The 24,058-nt window shown below is 36.0% G+C and overlaps 1 protein-coding gene across 3 annotated transcripts in view; it reads right to left on the bottom strand.

Annotated features, from left to right (window-relative positions):
- LOC128208310 (uncharacterized) overlaps positions 1–24,058 on the bottom strand; it is a 62,494-nt gene that overhangs the window by 16,596 nt on the left and 21,840 nt on the right. For all 3 annotated transcript variants that reach the window (XM_052911879.1, XM_052911886.1, XM_052911871.1), the window contains exons 2-8: positions 16,557–17,028; positions 13,588–13,695; positions 12,100–12,129; positions 8,947–9,114; positions 6,875–7,018; positions 6,137–6,190; positions 4,234–4,299 (exon numbers count right to left, since the gene is read on the bottom strand). In XM_052911879.1, the coding sequence (XP_052767839.1) occupies positions 4,234–4,299; positions 6,137–6,190; positions 6,875–7,018; positions 8,947–9,114; positions 12,100–12,129; positions 13,588–13,695; positions 16,557–17,001 (1,015 nt within the window). In that variant the 5' untranslated portion in view covers positions 17,002–17,028. The remainder of the gene's footprint in view (positions 1–4,233; positions 4,300–6,136; positions 6,191–6,874; positions 7,019–8,946; positions 9,115–12,099; positions 12,130–13,587; positions 13,696–16,556; positions 17,029–24,058) is intronic.

The raw sequence follows: 24,058 nt of genomic DNA, 5'->3' as shown, positions 1-24,058 counted from the left end.
ATTTTTGATAATAATTGATCAAAAGAACATCACTAACTCTGCTAATTTTATTTTTAATTTACAATTAAACCATAAACATCTTGTTGACATGTTACCCAGATGTATTGAAGTTTAAGAAGACATTTATGTTTAGAAGACATTTATGTTTTTGCTGTTGTTCTTTTCAGCTACAGGAAAAGGATATTTCAGCTAGACTTTTAAAATGTAAAACAGAAATTCAGCCATTTTTTTATCATGTTAAAGAGTCAAACGAAACGACTTGTTGTATTTTTGTAGATGGTTACCCATTGAAGCTTCCTGTGAAGTTTCAATAATTTGACTCTCAGTTCTTTCAGAGGAGATGTCCTATTAAAGCAAAACAAGAAATCGGCCATTTGATGTTGTATTTGTAGGTCAATCAAGATGTCCTGTTATATTACTGTAGAAGGTCACTCTGTCAAGCTTCCAGTGACATTTCATTGAATTTTGCCTAATGGTTTCAGAGAAAATGCCTTTCAAGCAATTATAGATGGAAAAACAGATTCATGGATGGACAGCCAACCAAGACCGATCCTAATAGCTTATCTTGAGCATGATGTGTGCTCCTGTGAGCTGACATGCTACAATGCGATGAATACCTGGCTTTTATTTTACGCTATTAAAAGATTTGGGCAAATTGAACAATTGATGGGTAGGCATAAAAATTGGACAAGGGTATGTCTATATGTGCTGTATGTGCTTAAGCTTTTATTTCAAGCCAGCCTCTTAATGGCTATGATGAAACAATTCAGTGAAAGGTTGTTCAGATATTAAAGAGTAATTTTTATAGATATGAATGAAATGTTTTATTGGCTTTGTTAAGCTGGCTTTGTGAAATGAGAGCTACTCATGTGTCTTGAAACATGGTGCCAAGTTAATTTAAATTTCCAAACACATGGCCAAGTTGAGATCAGGACATGCCAAATTACAAGACATTTTTATCAAAAACCCTTTATTGTCACCTTGACCTTTAATCTGCTGACATGTGTCTACCATGTGACATGCTGGCTTCTCATGGTGAACATATGTGCAAAGATATTCTTCAATCCACAAATGCATGGACATATAACAGCCTGGAAAAGCCCAAATAAAAGGAATTCTTACTAATGACTTTTAAGTGTGACCTTGACATATGAGCTATTGACGTAGGATTTGTATGTGACATGTTAAAGCTTTTCATGATGAGCATTTGTGCCAAGTTATTCTTCAATCCCCAATGCATGGACAAGTTAGTTTCACACTAGTCACACTAGTCAGTTTCAACCAATCTTCTATTTTTAGTAACAGTGACCTTGACCTTGACCCTAGGGACCCCAAACACAATCCCATGAAAGGTATCCATAAACCCTTCCTTTATACCAATTTAAGTCAAAATATGTCAACCTTAACTAAAGTTATTCAGTCTGAACTGTTTTTAGCTCTACTGGCCAAAGGCCAGAAGAGCTTATGCGATGGTAATGTGTACGTAGTATGTGCATCCGTGCGTCCGTGCGGTCGTGCGTCTGTAAACAATTGCTTGTGAACACGATACAGTCTTCAGTTTTGATTGTATCTCGATGAAACTTGTACAGTATCTAGATATCCATTATAGCTCGGTTCCTTTCGAAAACCAGCTAGATCTGCCTATGCATGCCTAGAATATGGGTCTTGTATTAAACATGCCAGATTCACATGATCAACTTTTATTTTATTTTTATGTTAAAATTTCCAAATAAATGGCCATGTTAGAGAGAAGACAAGCCAAATCACAGGCTATTTTGAACAATGCATTAAATAACCCTGGAGACATGGGTCTTTCAGGTATCATTTTATTTTAAAAAATCCCAAGTTACAGCCCGGGCCTATCCAAAGCAAAACACCCAAATCATATAACCTAGGTTCAAGTTAGGCTTTTCTAATTTATGTTTAAGGCAATTTTGCAATGTGACTGACTATTCTACATCTTTCCTCGTAAACAACTGATAGTCAAAGTTTAGTTAGGCCACACCTAATATTGATATTTCGTTCTGCGGATTTACCGCTATTTTTTTGAATATGTAAAAAAAAAAAAATTTAATTTATTTTTTGTGCGCCAGCACCTACATTTTAATTGCCAACCAGATTGAAAAGGCTGAAAAATAATCAATTATAATTTTTCTACACTTGTTTACTTGTTACGGATGCATGGTGTTTTTATACTGATTATCGATCTGTTTAGCGTTTCACTCAAAATAGCGGCTTCCAGTATAAACAATCTGGCTGGAGTTTTGGAAATTCAATCTTATTTTTGACAATAAACATGTTTTGAGCATGCCTGAAGTCATTGTTCATTGTTTCATGCACTAAAGGATCATTAATTAAAGCAATACTTATGTTATAAAGCATGTGTATCTGATACTTGTAGCTGCAATATTGTGTTGATTATAAGTGATTCGTTTTTGATGGAAATCGGAATAATCAACTAATTATTTTTTTATTCAAGTCATAATACAAGTGACCAATATTTATCCTAATAACAAAGATGCCGATAATGACAGCTCAATTTAACAGGAAAATGAGTCATTGCTTGGTCCAAATTGATGTATCAAGCTTATTTTTTACCAAATTTTGACAAAACAGTTTTGAACGAATATCTTTTCACAAATAGTGATTTAAACACTGGTCTGGATAGACCAAAACATAAGTAAGCATAAGTTTATCACCTTAATTTTGAAGCAAAAAAAATAATCCTGGATTATAATGCACCAGTCAATTGTAACCACTGAACATCCGGAGGTATACCGGGGACAGCAGGGGCAATGGGCCGTGTTTTTACCTTTCAGGTCCCATAGTGCCTATTGAATGCAGTGGTTTTGACTTCACTCCGAAAAAAGTGGGGAATCGGCCTTACCTAAGTATCCCAGAGTGCGGGGGCATTTGGTAGGGATTTTACCAGCATTTTGTCCCTGCAGGCCGGGTATTTTACCCGGGATTGGATGGAGAGGAAGTTAATGTCGCCACTATTCTGGACTCAGGGGGGCCATATACAATTGGCTGGTGCATAAAAGCATTTAAATGACCATAAATGTACTCTGAACATACCCTTGTTCTTTTTGTTTTGATAAGCACATGCCAATGCATTTCCTGTGATAATAAAAACAAAACTTAGTCTAGAAATTTAAATGCATATGGAGTCTGATGTTTGATGATGCCTGTGTAAAACATCATTTTTTACAAATCCGAAATCAATCCTAAAGGGCAATTATATTGAACAATATTTCCCATTTATATTGATTATCTTTGCTCACTTTGGGTTTAATGAAAACTGACAAAATGTATTTTTGTTTTTTCGCTCGCTCACTCCAAATTGTTTTGGCAAAAATCCAAGGAACGAAACATTAATTTGGTGTGGCCTTATGGAAAGTTTACAGGTTATTTTGGAGCTTAGGAGTCATGTACTGTTAAAGAACTGAAAATCAGAGAAAAAGTATATAAAAGATCTTGCAGCTAACATTGCAAGCATTATTATGATCTAAAACTTTTCAGCTGATTTTTCAAAAAAAGTCAAAATGTAAAAAATGAAAAAAAATCTTGATTTTAACATGTTGTCCAATCACACAACTATTCTGAATTTTTTTAGACATTTATAGGTTCAGCAGTTGATATGGATATCTTTCTTAATTTTAATAATTCAACATGCAGACTTGATTTACCTTGAAATCAAACCCAAAACTGTCTTGCTAAATTAATGGAACAAGATCACAGTTGACAAAGTTCAGTCATTTTTCATTACATAAGAATGAAAAACAAAAGTATTATTTATTTAATTTAACAAAAACTTGGTTCTACAGTATGTGGAACACACAATAGTAGTAAATCATTGAGTATTTATTTTACAATTCAGTTTAACTTGTATTTAGGTAATAACCAAATCATTGTTTAAAGGTTGATGTTATATGTTTATATTTTATAACCTGCAAGACATTATGATGTCCTTGTTCAATATTGCTTGTGCACTTCATGGAATTTACTTGCCTGCCCTAATGTGCTCGGCATAAACGCAAGAAAAAATATGATAAATTCTCAATTGTTCCAAGATTTTTTTATATATTCAAGATAAACGTTATACTTTATATAGTTTATATATAATACAACTTCAGAGTACACACCAATTTAATCAAAATAGATTAAAGCTAGAAGAAAATAGTTAGTTCCTTTGATCAACAGCTTAAATATACAACAAACAAATATATGTACTTGTAGCGGGAGTAGCTTGCATTGGCTTACTGTCTCCGCCACCCCTTGCATCTGCCTCGGTCTCATCTGGATATGTAAAATATATATATATATATATATATATTGTTCTTTAACTTAACTAATAATACATATCACATAATCTACAAATGTTATATTCTGTTTTAAATTTAAACATCCAATCATTGCTTATCTATCCATGAGTTATGGCTTCTTCAGCAGCCATCTTAAAGCTTTCCTGGCATTAACTGCACCATAACATGTTATGATGTTTTAATGTGACAAAGGCAGAGAAAAAATAATTTTCAGATTAACTTTCAAGATATTTTTAAATGGGGTGAGAGGGCGATTTATTCTTGTTTTTTTTTTAAATGGCAAACTGATAAATTAAAATCTCGACCACTATTCACCAAAGCTAATTTTTGTCAAATACAGAAATATTGGGGTGGGTGGGTGTTTACACATGGCAAAGGCCTAAATGTGTTTAATAATATTAATTTTGTTAAATTTCGGTGTAGGATTGAAGCCATGTGGTTAAAAATATCATTTTCTGTGATCACGGAGGAAACAAATTCTGATCATACACCAGAACTCAACAAAGTTCATGTTTCTGTTAGGCTTTTTTGCTAGAAAAAAAAAACAAATTCAAATGGCATAATTGGAAATTAATGATTTTATTTTGGTGAAATCATTTAATAATATTTCACCAAGGCATAGCGAATGCTTGTTTTAATCAATAGGGAAACCAAAATCTATAAGAGCAGTGGTAATAATATATTTGAAAATGAAACCAACATATTCAAACAAAAAGCATTATAATAAACGTTTTTCTGGCCTTGCACATGCATCTGCAATATAAAATTCCTTTCTTTTGATGAACAATAACATTAATGTAAATACTAGACGTTCGTTTTGGAAATCGAAAATTCCTCTAGTGTCACATTGTCTCAATATGGTGAACACTTGTGGGTACTTATTGCAATATCCTTCTAGCAGTTCAAGAGATATGAAGCGGACACAAAATGTAGTCATTTTACAGTCATATGACTTTTGACCTCTAAGTGTGACTTTGACCTTACACAAAGAGAGCTGGTTGTGACATGCACGTGACAATTTGTCCCTAATATGGTGAATATTTGCTGAGAGTTATTTCAAATAGAGGACACAAAAATAGTCATGAATTATTATAGTCTTATGATTTTTGACCTCAGTGTAAAATATGATCTTTGACCTAAAAGTTTAACCTTGATCATGAAATAAGCTAGTTGTAACATGCACTTTGCACATCGTCTCAATATGGTAAACATTTGTGGTGATTTATTTCCAAACCCTTTAATGGGTTTAAGAGATATAGACTTCATATGCCCCTTGATCTTCATTGGTGACCTTGAACTTAAAACCAGCTGGTTGATACATCAGCATCTCAAGCATCTCAAGCTATTTCAAATCCTTCAAGGTGAGAAAGACATACTAGGCATTTGACCTTTGACTTCAAGACACATTGACCTTGAACCCAGCTGCCTGTAAGAAGCGCTCTGCACATTGTCTCAATATAGTTAACATCATGGTGCGTTATTTCAAAATCCTTCAAGAGATATGGAGTGGACACCATTTTGACCTTTAACCTTTGAGTGTGACCTTGACCTTCCACCAAGGTGGCTGTAACATGCAGTCTGCACATCATCTTGATACAATGAACATTTGTTGCAATTTTTTACAAATCCTTGCAGCGCATCACTAATTATGGAGTAGACACCATTTAGGCTAGACGGACAGATAAAAATTGAGCAAAAAGGTCCCCCCATTTATATAATAACATTGTTTTACAGTAGGGTGAAGCATTTCACACTCCAATAAAAGTCACTGTGTATAGGAAGCCTGTCAACAAGTCACTTAGAATCCTCACCTTTAGTACCCGTTTCCATGGTTTCTGAATCTGCACTTGTCTGGCTTCCAGCTCCTGTGGATTAAAAGTTTCAAGTTAATGAAAAAAAAAAAATTAGAATCATAAACTGAGCAAGTACACTGTCCTCAATATGTCATGGTCTTTATGATCACAGAATTTATGACAAAAATTGTCATTCACTATTCAAAGCACGTAATATGTATGGGTAGTATGCAACATACTGACAGCTCATTGAAACATCTTGGGTAAGCTCATGGGGGCCAATATTACAGACTTGTAACATGCAATGTAAATATGGAGGCTCTATTGATTACAGAAATGTTGCCAAATTCAAAGGCCATAATGAAGCCAAATATTACCTTTTGGTTGGTTTATTGAAAATATAAGCAGAGAGGCACCAAAAACATATTTTTGGTATTCATGACAACACATCTCTGCTGTGTATCCATTATTAAAAGCACTCCTGGCCAAAATCTTCTTCCATGTGCTCTAACAACAGGGCTATGAAAATATCTTGATTCTTTTGAGTTAAAAAGCAGGCAAGCTTAAACAATACATGAGGTAAAATTATCCCCAATACTTCAGAAGTATGCCCAAATTGTGTTCACTTTTGCCTTCATGTTCATGTAACATGAATGTTTTTAATTTATTTGACCAGGATTTCCTATTGTATTAGTTTTACATAAAACTGTAATAATTCTACAACTTATGAAATATAAATTGCTTCAAAAAACAAACCAACAGAAACGCCTGTCCCGTGACTGGAACAAATATCCCACAGAACGTGTCTCCATTTCTTCTGGAATGTCACATAACCAACTTCTACAATGTCATCCTTTTTTATACGCCTTGCAGGAACTCTTTCAATTTCAGTATTATGCACTAAAAAAGCAGAACAAATGATCTGTAGTTTTTATTACAAAAAATCTTAAATCATGCTTCATCGAAGTGATATCATTCTGTCAGGGGCGTAGCAAGCAATATGGTCGTATGCACATGCGTAACAATATTTAGTAAAGTAATAAAAGGTATTCACAATTGCAGCACAGAAAAGGGAAGTAAAGCTCATGACTCCATGTGTAGTGTTTAACACCAAAATTGACCTAACTACGCCCAAGTCTGCATAATTATCTAAAAGTAATAACATAGAATATTAAACATGAGTTGTCACACTAAGTCACACATGTCCCCAAAGGGCATTCCAATTCAATGGATTTAGCAATTACTTATAGATGTTTACATTCAGGACAAGCTATCATAAACTTTAAGCATATGTGAGGAGGATAATGGAACTTGCACCGGACATGTCTTCTTAATGTACCAAACACAAACACCTATGTACATGACAAAGTTACAGCCCAGATACAAACAACTATACTGTTTATGCATACAAGCAGCATTTCATATTAATTAAACTCTTAAATATGACTTTGTCCTTTGAGGTAGGGTTGTGGGTCTTGCATGTAACAGACACATCACCTTTATGTACAGGACACAATCATGTGTAAATTATCTTTGAGTTCAATCTATGCATGACAAAGTTACAGCCCAGACACAAACTATACTATATATATGCATTTATGCAGCATTCCATAATAATAAACCTGTAAGTGTCACCTTGGACCTTTGGGGTAGGGATGTGGTCTTGTAACTGTACAGCACAGAATTGCAAAGTAATTTCAAACTAGAGATTGTTTTTTTGGTTGGAAAAGCGCTTGTCACCCCCATTGTGTGGGCGTAGATGAGAAATAGTCAATGATGGCCATCAAATTTTTACTTTTGAATTAGAGATGAACCAACAGTGATCACTGGATCTTCAGTCACTGATCAGAAACCGTTATTTTCACTTCAAGGTCACCCCAAACATAACCTTTGACCTAATGATCACAAAATCAATAGGGGCCATATTCGATCATGATAAACCTCCATTATGGATTTCCTGGGTCCATGTATGAAGTTCCTGAGTCTAAGCGTTCTATAGTTATTGACCGCAGAAACAAAGTGTGATGAACATGATGCTGACCAATCATTTCACATGAAGGTCACTGTGACCTTGAACAACTGTCCTCAAAATCAATACGGGTCATCTAATAATCATGCATACCAAGCATGACATTCCTGGGCCCAAGAGTTCTCTATTTATTGAACTGAAGTCGTTTTTTACCTCAAGGTCACTATGACCTTGATGTTTGACCTACTGATCTCAAGATCAATAGGGGTCACTATTAAAATCAAAAGGGGTCACTACTAGCCATGACCAACTGGCATACCAGGTATGAAGGTCCTGGGTGTAAGTGTTCTTAAGTTATTGAGAGGAAACAAAGTGTGACTTACAGACTGACTGACTGACAGACAGACAGACAGAGCAAAAAATAATATGTCTCCCCATGAATTAAAGAGATATAAATCCCTTTCTGCATTACAAAGTAACAACCTGGACAAGACTATAGTATAGTCTATTCTCTATGTCCATATATGCAGTATTCCATTATGATATAACTCTATGCGTGACATTAAACTTTGTGGTAGGGTCGTGGGTTTTGCACGCGACAAGTCGTCTTTATGTACTGGACACATTGCAAAGTAATTCTAAAATATCTCCCTCCTAGACAAGAATACAGTCTGGACATGGAAATCAGGACAGGCAGATGGAAGGATGGACAGATGGTGCATAAAAACTATCTATCCTCAAATTTGTAACGGAAATATTTAGTGTCTAGTAACATATCTAAAACACAAAGAATAAGCGTTTAAAATGTTTGCATGCATGTAACACATGATTAATTAAGTCAAATATAACAAGCACTTACACATAAGGTCACAAAGACCAATAACCCAGCAGTCTGCATGGTCCTGAGTACTTGCAATGAATTCTTCTGTTCCCTGTTCATCTTTTAAAACCAAATGGAACTCCCTTGAATCTTCTATGTTGTCCGAATTCTTTGAAGTGTGGATTTTGTCAATATTCACTAAATCAACTGCAAATTATTTTAAGAGAAAAAAGTTTAACATATACTGCATATGTTGAAGAGGCTGAAATATAAAAAGTACCAATATATTTAATGTAAATATAAATGTTTATCTTAGATACTTTTGGGAAAAGATCGTTTAAAGATAGTTTCTTCTGGGAGAGGTGGACGTTCTTCTGGAAGAGTTGGTTAATCTTATGTTTGTTATAATTTTATAGACATCTTATGCAGGTGCTAATACTTTGAAATTTGTAACATTGGTGTTACACGCATTTCAAACTAGATGCCAACAAAGGACATGTTGAGCATGTTAAAAGAGCCTTGATACAGGTATAGTTCAACTGTAGACCTCTAAGCATGACCTTGACCTTGTGCACTTCTCGCCACCTCATCATGGTATGCATAGTCAATATACAGCAGGACTTGTTAGGTTCAGTATTGGCGGACGGGTGCACTGTCGCACACACCCACATACACAGAACTGCAATTGTAACAGCTATGTCTCACTCACCGCACACATGTTTGTCACTCACTTTCTTGGAAATGATATAATGCAAGGTAAAGATAATGGAGAAGGTACATTCCTAGCAACAGTTATCGTTTAATCATTTCAACTATTGATCTCTAAGCATGACCTTTGACATTGGGGTTCAGACTTTGGTATTGCGGACAACCTGCCAACCCATCAAGGTGAACATTCATGGAAAGTTTCTTAAAAATCCTTTAATACATAGTCAAGATAAAGCTTGACAAGGATCACGTCAACCTCTGACCTCTTAGAGTGTCCTTCACCTTAGAGGTACATACCTGTGACTTGTGCACAACATGCCACCTCATGCTGAACCTTCATTAAAATCATGCATGGTCAAGATTCATTCCAAACAAGGATCATTTGAACCTTTGACCTCTAAGCCTGACCTTGACATTTGAAGTACAGACCTAGGACTTGTGTGCAACATGCCATCTCATCATGGTGAACCTTCATGGAAAGCATTTTTGAATATCCTGTAATGCATGTCAAGATACAGCCTGGACAAGGATCATTTCAACCTTTGACCTGTGAGGGTTACCAGAAAATTATCCTTTGAGGTACAGACCTGGGTCTGTGCGAAAAATGCCACCTCCTTATGGTGAACCTTCATGGCAAGTCTTTTTGAAAATCCTATAATGCATGGTCAAGATACAGCCGGAACAAGGTTCAGTCCAGACAGACGCACTCCCCCACAGACACAAGGACTCAAGCACATACACAGAACTGCCCATGTGACAACTATGTCTACCTCACCATATGCGGGCTTGACAAAAAGCAGAACTTTTATCTGATATTTCACCATGATATATCACCATGGGGTCTCAAAACATATTTTGAACTTTTAAATGACATTGACCTTTGAACAATGTCAGTACATAAAAAGGGAAGAAAAAAGCAATGAAATGTCCATTATGTCTAACCAATATGGCTGGTGCATTTGCAAGACCACAGTTATGGCATTTTGTCTAACCAACATGGCTAGTGCATTTGCAAGACCCCATTGCATTATGTCTAACCAATATGGCTGGTGCATTTGTAAGACCACAGTCATGGCATTATGTCTAACCAACATGGCTGGTGCATTTGCTATACCATATGGCATTATGTCTAACCAATATGGCTGGTGGCCTTGCTCTTTAAGACCACATGACATTATGTCTAACTAATAAAGCTGGTGCATTTGCAAGACCCCATTAAATTATGTGTAACCAACATGGCTGGTGTATTTGAAAGACCACATAACATAATGTCTGTGCCATAGGATTGAAACTCCTTTACGCTTGACATGTCAAATACATACGGCAAGTTATTTTAAATGGCCTCTGAGTATAAAAAATACCACCTATTTTGACAACCTACACGGTTATGTCCTTATATGCAGCATTCCGTAGTAAACACTCTTAGTATGACCTTGACCTTTGAGGTAGGGACACAGGTCTTACACGCAACATGTCGTCTTGATATGCAAAAAACATGTGGCAAGTTATTTTAAAATCTGCCCATACAAGAGAAAGTTATAGCCTGGACGGTGACAACCACCTATACTCTATGTCCTTATATGCATCATTCCTTAGTAAACAAACACTAAGTGTGACCTTGACCTTTAAGCTAGGCACACGGGTCTTGCACACGACACGTCATCTTGGTATGTCAAACACGTGTGGCAAATTATTTTGAAATCTGTCCATACATGAGAAAGTTATAGCCTGGACACAACCACCTTTACTCTATGTCCTTATATGCATCATTCCTTGTGAATAAACATTAAGTGTGACCCTGACATTAGAGGTTGGGACACCGGTCTTGCACACAACAGGCCATCTTGGTACATGGAACACATGAGGCAAGTTATTTTAAAATCTGTCCATACAAGAGAAAGCTACAGCCAGGACATGACCAACTATACTCTATGTCCTTATGTGCAGCATTCCACAGTAAACAAACACTTAGTGTGACCTTGACCTTTTAGGTAGAGACACGGGTCTTGCATGCGACACGTCATCTTGGTATGTCAAAAATCATGTGGCAAGTTATTTGAAAATTTGTCCATACATGAGGTTACCGCCCGGACACGATAACCTATAATCTATGTCCCTTGTACGCGACACATCCATCTTTATATGCCAAACACAACTGGTTATTTTAAAATCTGTCTACCGGTATACAAGAGAAAGTTTCAGCTAGGACACGAGAAGTTGAATGAGACACACGGACGGATGGTTTGATGGATGGTGCGATTTTAAAATGCACACCTCTGGTACACAGTTGGTGCAAAGATGGATGAAGTCTATCTGGCTTGCTACGAAAGCTATCTTGGCTTGATTAAGCTCGCCAGGATACGCTTTCTGGCTCACCGGATAACCTTCCTCCATCTCAGCACCAACAATGAACTCTCTATATCTCAAACAAGAAAAGACAGCAATTGAATGCAAAAGTAATATTAAGCAAAATGAAAAACTTACTGTTCACTTGCTCTATTTTGGAGCTAGTATCTGAAATGTACATTTCATCAAATTAAACAAGTAATGGATACAGATTGACAATTTCACCTGATTAACTCTATAATGTTATATTTTTTTCCTTGATGTCAAGATAAGAGCTTTATTGGCCAAAAACCATCAATGTTGTTGATCATGCTGCTGAAAAGAAATGATGAAACAGTTTTGTCAAATGTTGTTCAATTAAATATAATAATGTCTTTTTATCAATATAGATATAGAGGATATTTGTTTATTTCAGTGTAAGATCATATTTTATTTCACGAGTGACATAGAAAAACATATTTTCACAAGTGGCGAACAATTTGTTTGGTATGAAAGCAAACGTTTGAATATTCAGCTTCAAGATCAAGAAAACGTTTAAAAAAAACGGGATAACCATTTTTATAATAAATGGTAAGTTGTTAACTTCATAAATATATCTTTATTTAAACTTATGTAACATTTCTTTAAATTTCAAATATTTAATTTGCAAACATTTTTTGTTTCAAAACTGAATTGTTCAGTTTTGATCAAGGGGAAGTAACTAGAATGGATTTTAAAATGAGTTCTGAAAGTTGATATTTTCACTCCTTATTTTGCAGTGAAAATATCAAATTGATATTTTCACTGTTGTTATTTCACTGATAAAACTCCATATTTCATCGAAAAGCATGAAAGAAATCAAATTATTACATTGGTATTACTCTTTGACATAGAATACAATTTATGGAATTTCATGGTGAACATTGTGTGCTAACTTATTTTTAAATTTCCAAATACATGGACAAGCCCAGACAAGCCAAAATAACAAGGAATTTGACAATTGACCATTTAATGTGACTCTGACCTTTGACCAACTGACATGGGTATTGCAGGCTTCCCATTGCAAACATTTGAAAATTTATATACTTTAAGAAAAAGCATTTAAAATCCCCTTATATATTACCAAGTTTAGCCGTGAGATGATTTTGATCAATGGCACTTAGGCATGACCTTGACCTTTGAACTGCCAACATTAGTCTTTCAGGCAACACATCATCATGATATGAATAACACTTCTGCTAAATAATCACAACATTGAACAAAAAAGATTAACAGATCAGACCCAATTTGTTGGCAACCACCCATCCAACTGACATTCCCAAGTTATACCGGTAAACTAAAATGTAACTATTTACCAATATAACAATTTAGGTAATATCTTCTAACTAAAGGGCAACCTTATAATATAACAAGCTACAACTAATAACAAATATAAAACTGGTTCATTCTTTAGTTTGGAAAAAGGTTTGAATTGATCAATATTTAGCCAATAAATACCAGTGACCAATCAAATTACATATACCTGCAGCCTGTGGAAAACTTAGCAGTATTGTAGAATGAACTTAAGGACCCGAAATACAAAAATAAACAATCACATACTAAACAATCACATACAGTACACAAATAATAAATACAGTGACTTTATACCTATGTTTCTAACAACAGAAATCCTTGTTTTATCCTTGCTCATGAGCATTCGGCCATCAGGATTCATCAATTCTGTACCCTTCACCATATACCATGTGGGGTCCACATCTGAAGTTGAAACATAAATTACTTCATTACAATTAGCACCTCTGTATTGTGTAAAATATTATGTGCTATATTTTTACATAAATAGCAAGCTTATAAAAGTGCTTGATTATCTGTTCTTAGATTAGAAGAAATATCATTGGAAAATTGTTGGCACTGCACTGAAGTGCGGAGCCTATTGTGAGAAGCATGTTTTTAACTGCAAGTGGTAGGACTAGTAACAATTTAATTGTAAGATGTTTTCTATTGATAGTTTTCATTGTTTCAATGCAAACCAATAGCAAAAGCATGATGATTTATTTTGTTATTGGTGGTAATAAAGAGTACCTTCTATTTCTCTTATATACATTTCTTCATGACAACTTTAAATAACTGGTCCCAAGTGGTATTTGTTTTCTTAATGGTTGCCCGTAATCATGTGACAGAAATGTATAATGGGTGAACCGGCAATTATGCGATTGCAAATAATGGATGTTTTATTACTTTATGTTATGTTTATTGTAATAGGTAGACCATTAGCAAAGTCAAGTTATTAATTTTATTGATACCAGAAATAAACTACTTTTTTTTCAAATGTTTTGGAGATGACATTAGTGAAACGTGCGACGTCAACAAGGCCAACAGATCCCTTCAGAGAAAAATGCTTGACCCTGAAGGGGTCCGCTGGTCATATATACAGTTAATTCTCAATCCATACAGAACCCAGGGTTTGCTAATTTACATATATTACCATCCAAGTTAACATGGGTACTATGAACGTACTTCCGTCTATAACGGAATGTTATACTATGAACACACATCCGCTGCCTACAGCGGACTGTTACACTAATCCGCCGCCTACAGCGGACTGTTACATTACTTTCCCCTCCAAGAAGACTCGTCCCGAGTTTTGGTCTGGGAATCTCACGGGTAAGCAACTCCGGTCAGGCTGTTGTCAATATCCCACCGCTGCCACCATTTGAAACGTGCGACGTCAACAAGGTCAACAGATCCCTTCAGAGAAAAGCATGCTCGACCCTGAAGGGGTCCGCTGGTCTTTATAAAAAAATATACAGTTAATTCTCAATCCATACAGAACCCAGGGTTTGCTAATTTACATATTACCAACCAAGTTAACATACGCACGTACTTCCGTCTATAACGGAATGTTATACTATGAACGCACATCTGCCGCCTACAGCGGACCGTTACACTAATCCGACGTCTACAGCAAACCGTTACATAAGTATATTTTCATAATGAATGTCCTGCTTTTTTAAATATTAGAACACTTCATAAAATGATTGATCGAAATCAATGATGTGATATGATGAGTTTTTTTCACGGGAATTTGATAAATCTTAACATTTGTTTGTGATGAAGTTTGGAAAGAACCAGTAACTGTTGCCAAAGCAATTATTGCAACATGTCTAGGTCATTTGTTGAAGGTTTACCAGTCAATCCATTGGATAATGCAACCATGTGCTTATATTTATCAACTGATTGTTTGATGGTAAACTGGCAACTGGTCAGTTTATCTTAAGAACATGACTACATAATTTAGAGTAGCAGACATAATTTTCGGCTGTCTGGTACAATATATATACATTTGAGAAAGTGAAGATTTGTTTTGAGAAAGTGAAGATTTGTTTTAAAGCTTAACCTTTACATATATTATATTATACACTTTATAGTTTTCCCAACGACAGGCCATGACAGACATTATGCAAATTAAAATGGCCAAGACTTGATTTGATCATAAACAGATTAATCTATTTAAACAGATTAATGTATTTTAATCCGTTAAAAGTTATAATGTTACTGCCTTTAGTTTAAATATTTAAGTCACATGTAACATTGAGTAACTAGGGTATTGTTTTACCATTTGCAACAAATGAATAATAAAACTGTTAATACTGTAAACGAAATATGCAACTTAATACAAATGTCTTCATTATGAAAACAGACAAATAGATAAACAGTAACAGAATGTAAAAAGAGCCTTCATTAAGGAATAGACACATCAGTGCGTATCTGCAATTACTTAAAGATTGCAAAAATACAACAAAATGTATTGAAATATATATCTTGATACAGGCCTTTCGTATCACATAATATATCGTGATATGTTGTGTTTTATGAACCAATAAAAGAATATTAAAAAATATATATATCTGTATTTACACCTCAACTTCCATTCCTAAAAGAACTGCCTTTCGGCAATTCCGATTATCATCTGATGAACGTAACATCTTCTGATTGTGAGTCATCGCATAACAATATAAATGTAAACTGGAAATTGTTTTTCTTGTTATTGTTTAAATTGTGTCAGTGGGCCCCAAAAAACTTAAGTCAACATGTTAGAAAGTGTAAAATTTATGATATGTTAAATGTATTGTTGTCTTTAGTATTTCAATTTTATGCTTAAAAGTGATTTGAAGAGATTAACTTTTTCCATGCTTTATTGTGACATCATTTGATGAAACATAAAATTCCTGGTTACAGACGGGTTGTTCTATTTACGAAATGGGTGAGAAAGAATTACTGTATGGTTTTCTTAAATGATATGAAGTATTTGTTTAACAATTTTTGAATAAAATAATGAACTAATGGTGTAAATATAAGTAATGAATTGCATGATGATTTATTTTGTTATTGGTGGTAATAAAGAGTGCCTTGTTTGATGGTAATAAAGATGGCTGGTTAAAGTGTGCATGGAGTCCACATACTTTACCCCGCTCAACTGCTTTCATACTCCGATAATGACATCAATCCCGCAATTCATTCCTTAAATATTTTGTCTGTCATTCATTTCATACAAGTTGTTCGAATTATAAACTATATAACCTTTCATACAATCAATTATTGCTGATAAAATTACTTACATCGACAAGCCTGAATGAAGAACAGCTTTGGTTTGCCCTTCAATGTTGGACAATTGTGATCATTAAACCTCTGGACAACATCGGTGTTCAAAAATAACATTTCACCATCAGAACAGCTCAAAGCATGGTCCTTCTGACCTCTCGCAGACGGGTTTGGTAGTTCTTTGCCATGAGTGCTGATTATGAACACGAACATCTGGCAGTCATTTTTTTGTGATAAAATTCCGCGAGCGTCCTCCAGCACTTTCAAAGTTTGGTGTTTTGTAAGGTTTTTCTCATTATTTTCACCCTGGTTGATCTGCTCCAACCTCATGTCTCTTGCTATTTTTTTCATGTTGACTAAATCCTTGTCACCTCCAGTCCTGTTGGCGCCATTATTAAACTTCTCATATGCAAGCAGAACAGCATAGCCCCTGACACTGCCTGAACCGAGTTCATACGCCATCCTCAAAACTTACAGTTATTGGTCAACCTAAAATCGCACAAAAAATATTATTAATGGTAGCTTTGCTTCACTGGCTTTGATTTATCTATTAGATACATTGATACTTCAAACATGTTTTAGTTTTGCATTTTTTACTTCACTGATATATTTTATCTATATTTCTCACTATTTTTTTTCAAACGTTTGAACCTCCTGCTTAATTTTAAATGTTTTTCTAAGAAAAAAGTCAGTTGGTATCAACATTTTTTTTTCATAAAAAAATATGAATGACAACTTCATAAAAAGTATGAATGACAACATATGTTTCAATACAAACAATTCAGAATTTGTTGAAACTAGACTTATAAGAATGGATACAGAAGAGGACAAACCATCATGGCGTCACTACAAGGTCACATAATCCATACAAGGCAAGTATACTGTTTTTGTTAAGGTTCTATTTAGTATGAGCTATGATATAGTGAAATCAAAGACAAATTGGCAGATATGTACATGTATTTGGTTTTTCTGTTTTCTGTGAAGTTATTTACACGTCATGTTCTTAGAACTTAGAAATTGAACAGGACGAATTTTGAGGCAAGACATCAAAGCTGTGGCTGAACAAGTTTAGATGTGAATCTTTATTTTTGGACTAGGGCACTTGTGGCCTAGTTCATAGCCATAACCGCGATATCTGCATTTTCAAGCCGCATCTGGGGGTTCACTGACGTAATGTATTCATACGCTGTATTTTGATTGGATTGCCGTTAGCAATTTTGAATAATCAAAGTAGTACTGGAACTGATTACAATGAAAACGTCCAATAAAAATAGTTCTCCTAACAATTCAAGCTAACTGTATGTTCTTTTAATGAAGCACAAGAAATTCATACGTAGCGAGTGAGTTAATCGGGTTAACTACATAAATATTCTTGCATACGGTCAGATTATATGCAATAAGAATATGAACATATTGGAGTACGCAGCGAAATTTTTCCGTTCAATGCTCTGTATTGATAGACTGGTACCTTCTTTCTCTTTTATTCGAAAAGAAACCAGTATCAGCTAACCGCAGTGCCCGTCGTGCATTCGAAATGTCTTGTGAATTCATACGTAAAGCGAATAAAGCGCGCGGTCTAAGAAGAAAACAACCAGGAAATTTGGTTTAAAAAAAGTATTGTTATCCTTTGCATACAATGTTGGTATTCCGAAGTCGGTCCCTGTTCTTTTTTTCGACATAATTTGCATGTTTCCGTGATATTTTCTTTTCGATACAAAGTTTTTTTTAACTTATCATCGGATGTCACTTAGCACATTTTTAAATACAACACGATTTTTGGTATTTATTGTTCAAATACTATTAATGTTTACTAAAAACCATATGCCCGTACCTGTATAACTTTATATTTTTGAGGGAAAGTAAATCAGGGTACCAGTCTACTTATTGACCTCAAAATTTACTCTGATCAGAGCGGCCGAATGATTCAGACTAAATGTATGTATGTTATGCTACTTCCGGATGCTGAATATGTGAATTTCATAGTGTTTTATTGAGGAAATTTATAAATAAAGCCGCCATTGAATGATTACCACCATCAAACGGATTTATTTTCATCTTACCGTGGGTAGCATTTTTAATTTGACACGTAAATTTTCAAGCAATACAAGTTCGTTTGAAAAAATCATGTGATTTCAATTTTGCAAAATGGAGATAAAAAAATATCAAATATCCGCATACATATTTATGAAGTTTCATTCTAAATGAAGCCAAATGTATGAATATGTGCACAGCATCTGTGAATAAGATGATTGTTTACTTATGTGCATAGAATGTCTTGGAGCCACTCTCAGTGTAAGTACATGACATCGTGATAAACCATCGCCATTGATAAAACAATTTTGCATGCTCAATTTTGATTTCCTCTCTTACCACAGGGGCAGGTTGCGTTGTTTTGACATAAAAGTTTTGATAAAGTTATGGCTTCTTAAACAGGGTCATGTCAGCAAATGTGAAATGCACCAGTCAAAAATAAATATCAACATTAAAGTTATGGAAGCCAAAACTAGTGTCCTCGCAATGCCGGGTGATTGCGGTGGTTTTGTCTTCCCTCAAAATATATCAGGGAATTGCTCTTATCTTAGATCCCTTGGGTGCGGGGGGTTATTCACGGGATTTTACCACCAGTTCGTTCTCGCAGGGCAGGGATTTTACCGGGGATTGGCTGGACCGAAAGTCAAAGTACCTGCTATTCCCTGGGGGGGGGGGGCGGGGTTCGTGGTTACAATTGACTGGTGCATACTTTACAAGTTCTTTTTCTGAAAACGCTTTGTGCTCACTTTTTGTTTTCTAGCCAAGAATAAATATAAACAAGAGCACCGTGAAACGGAGCATTATACGCCCGAAGAAGATTCGGCTTGAGGTCCTTTTAATGTAGTGATGATTTGTATAAAGTTATTTGAAAATCGCTTTGTTAGTTACTAAGTTATGGCCCGCACACGGAATTGCTAACGGACGAGTAACAAAGATGTGGCCCGGACACAGAATTGCTAATGCCCCCCATGGTGATTCTAGTCTTTGAGGTATGGACCTGGAAATTGCGCGCGACACATCCTTTTAATGTAGTGATGATTTGTATAAAGTTATTTGAAAATCGCTTTATTAGTTACCAAGTTATGGCCCAGACACGGAATTGCTAACGAACGAGTTACAAAGATGTGGCCCGGACACAGAATTGCTAACGCCCCCCCCCCCCCATGGTGATTCTAGTCTTTGAGTTATGGCCTGGACATGGAATTGCTAACGTCCCCCCATGGTGATTCTAGACTTTGAGGTATGGACCTGGAAATTGCATGTGACACATCCTTTTAATGTAGTGATGATTTGTATAAAGTTATTTGAAAATCACTTTATTAGTAACAAAGATGTGGCCCAGACACAGAATTGCTAACGCTCCCCATGGTGATTCTAGTCTTTGAGGTATGGACCTGGAAATTGTGCGCGACGCATCCTTTTACTGTAATGATGCTTTGTATAAAGTTATTTGAAAATGACTTTATTAGTGACCAAGTTGTGGCCCGGACACGGATTTGATAACGCACCCCATGGTGATTCTAGTCTTTGAGGTATGGACCTGGAAATTGCGCGCGACACATCCTTTTAATGTAGTGATGATTTGTATAAAGTTATTTGAAAATCGCTTTATTAGTTACCAAGTTATGGCCCGGACACGGAATTGCTAACGGACGAGTAACAAAGATGTGGCCCGGACACAAAATTGCTAACGCCCCCCCCCATGGTGAATCTAGTCTTTGAGGTATGGACCTGGAAATTGCACGCGATACATCCTTTAAATGCAATGATGCTTTGTATAAAGTTATTTGAAAATGACTTTATTAGTGATAAAGTTGTAACGCCCCCCCCCCATGGTGATTCTAGTCTTTGAGGTATGGACCTGGAAATTGCGCGCGACACATCCTTTTAATGTAATGATGCTTTGTATAAAGTTATTTGAAAATGACTTTATTAGTGACAAAATTGTGGCCCGGACACAGAATTGCTAATGCCCCCCATGGTGATTCTAGTCTTTGAGGTATGGACCTGGAAATTGCGCGCGACACATCCTTTTAATGTAATGATGCTGTGTTTAAAGTTATTTGAAAATGACTTTATTAGTGATAAAGTTGTAACGCCCCCCCCCCCCATGGTGATTCTAGTCTTTGAGGTATGGACCTGGAAATTGCGCGCGACACATCCTTTTAATGTAATGATGCTTTGTATAAAGTTATTTGAAAATGACTTTATTAGTGACAAAGTTGTGGCCCGGACACAGAATTGCTAATGCCCCCCCATGGTGATTCTAGTCTTTGAGGTATGGACCTGGAAATTGCGCGCGACACATTCTTTTAATGTAGTGATGATTTGTATAAAGTTATTTGAAAATCGCTTTATTAGTTACCAAGTTGTGGCCCAGACACGGAATTGCTAACGGACGAGTTACAAAGATGTGGCCCGGACACAGAATTGCTAACGCCCCCCCACATGGTGATTCTAGTCTTTGAGTTATCGCCTGGACATGGAATTGCTAACGTCCCCCACCCATGGTGATTCTAGACTTTGAGATATGGACCTGGAAATTGCATGTGACACATCCTTTTAATGTAGTGATGATTTGTATAAAGTTATTTGAAAATCACTTTATTAGTAACAAAGATGTGGCCCAGACACAGAATTGCTAACGCCCCCCCCCCCCCGATGGTGATTCTAGTCTTTGAGGTATGGACCTGGAAATTGTGCGCGACGCTGCTTTTAATGTAATGATGCTTTGTATAAAGTTATTTGAAAATGACTTTATTAGTGACGAAGTTGTGGCCCGGACACGGATTTGCTAACGCACCCCATGGTGATTCTAGTCTTTGAGTTATGGTCTGGACATGGAATTGCTAACGTCCCCCCCATGGTGATTCTAGACTTTGAGATATGGACCTGGAAATTGCATGTGACACATCCTTTTAATGTAGTGATGATTTGTATAAAGTTATTTGAAAATCACTTTATTAGTAACAAAGATGTGGCCTAGACACAGAATTGCTAACGCCCCCCCATGGTGATTCTAGTCTTTGAGGTATGGACCTGGAAATTGTGCGCGACGCATCCTTTTACTGTAATGATGCTGTGTTTAAAGTTATTTGAAAATGACTTTATTAGTGACCAAGTTGTGGCCCGGACACGGATTTGCTAACGCACCCCCATGGTGATTCTAGTCTTTGAGGTTTGGACCTGGAAATTGCGCGCGACACATCCTTTTAATGTAGTGATGATTTGTATAAAGTTATTTGAAAATCGCTTTATTAGTTACCAAGTTATGGCCCGGACACGGAATTGCTAACGGACGAGTATCAAAGATGTGGCCCGGACACAAAATTGCTAACGCCCCCCATGGTGATTCTAGTCTTTGAGGTATGGACCTGGAAATTGCGCGCGACACATCCTTTTAATGTAATGATGCTTTGTATAAAGTTATTTGAAAATGACTTTATTAGTGAAAAAGTTGTAACGCCCCCCATGGTGATTCTAGTCTTTGAGGTATGGACCTGGAAATTGCGCGCGACACATCCTTTTAATGTAATGATGCTTTGTATAAAGTTATTTGAAAATGACTTTATTAGTGACAAAGTTGTGGCCCGGACACAGAATTGCTAATGCCCCCCATGGTGATTCTAGTCTTTGAGGTATGGACCTGGAAATTGCGCGTGACACATCCTTTTAATGTAATGATGCTTTGTATAAAGTTATTTGAAAATGACTTTATTAGTGATAAAGTTGTAACGCCCCCCATGGTGATTCTAGTCTTTGAGGTATGGACCTGGAAATTGCGCGCGACACATCCTTTTAATGTAATGATGCTTTGTATAAAGTTATTTGAAAATGACTTTATAAGTGACAAAGTTGTGGCCCGGACACAGAATTGCTAACGCACCCCCATGGTGATTCTAGTCTTTGAGGTATGGACCTGGAAATTGCGCGCGACACATCCTTTTAATGTAGTGATGATTTGTATAAAGTTATTTGAAAATCGCTTTATTAGTTACCAAGTTATGGCCCGGACACGGAATTGCTAATGGACGGACAGACGGACAGACAGACGGACAGACGATGGAGGCCATAACATAATACGATCCTTCGGGCGTATAAAAATCAGTCAAAGATACTGTATGGTGATGCATTGTTGTTGATTGATCAATATAAATTTGTGAAATATTTGAGGAAAAGGTACTTGGTTAAATAATTTACAAGTGTAACTTTTGAGTTTTATTTAACAATGCAGTGCCGAATATTGTGGAGATAGAATTGAAATTGTATTAATTAAACAGTTGACTTGTGGCGTTTAGGGAACAAAATTAAAATAAAAATATTCAATAAAGTTCCCTTATCACCCAATGTTGTGGAATAGTGAAGTAATGAAGATTTAACCTCACAACAGTCTTTCTCAAATGCTGTCAGGCTTTTTTATGCTTAAGAATAACTAACCTCGCGATGTCAGACCAGAAATCATCTTGTCATGAGATTGGATCACTATGGATCATTATGCACCAGTCAATTGTAACCACGACTCCCACATCCGGGGGTATACCGGGGATAGCCGGCAAAATGGGCCATGTTTTTACCTTTCAGGTGGCCCTGCAGTGCCAGATCTTCCCGGAAAATACAGTGTGGATGGGGCTTAACATAATGTCCATTGGGTGCGGGACATTTGGTGGGGACTTTATCATCAGATTATCTCTGCAGGGCGGGGATTTTAGCTGGGGTTGGCGGGACCGAAAGTAAAAGTCCCCGCTATTCTGGGACCGGGAGGAGGCATGGTTACAATTGACTGATGCATTAGCTTGTGTTTTCAGATAAAGTTAAGAATATACATTTATTTATATAAGTTATACTTTGCAATCTAAATCAAAGATTTGAAAAAGGTATCCTTTATCAATAAATGCAAATATACATAAATGACTGTGCAAATCTTTATGTATCATCCAAATATGAGTACCTTGCAGGGTGAATGTTATTTGTAAAAATTATACTAAGTGAGGTTTCAAGATTACCTTTCCAATCGCATTCACAATGCAGTTTGAAACCTGGATAATTAAAACAAATCTTGGTTGTAGACCATTGCTATTAAATATTTGATAAGTCACAGACATTATAAGGTACAGTTTAAAGGGGCTGTACTCAGTTAATGATGAAAAAGCAAAACTTTAAAGAAAATTGTAGAAAATTGACATAAACTTGGTATCAATGTATACAATTAATGCATTGAAACTTACTAACTGATGATCCCCATAGTTTACAAATGATTTATTAATAGCAGTTATTTCGTGTTTTTCCATGAAAAAAAATATACTAGGTATGTCTACCGTGTAGAATTCATTCCTTATGCGTGATCTGCCGTTGATGTTATAACATGATATTAGCGAGTTAGGTATACATCTGGAAAATTCCACCCAGTAAAAGTCAGTCTTCATAGCATAGTGGATACGACACTTCACTGCAATTTTTTTTTTGGTATTTTATTTACAATAACGATATC

This window comes from Mya arenaria, chromosome 2 (genome assembly GCF_026914265.1).
Source record: "Mya arenaria isolate MELC-2E11 chromosome 2, ASM2691426v1".
In the NCBI taxonomy this organism is placed as follows: Eukaryota; Metazoa; Mollusca; class Bivalvia; order Myida; family Myidae; genus Mya; species Mya arenaria.
Note: the sequence above shows the minus strand (reverse complement) of the source record. Positions and strands in the feature narration are given on the sequence as shown.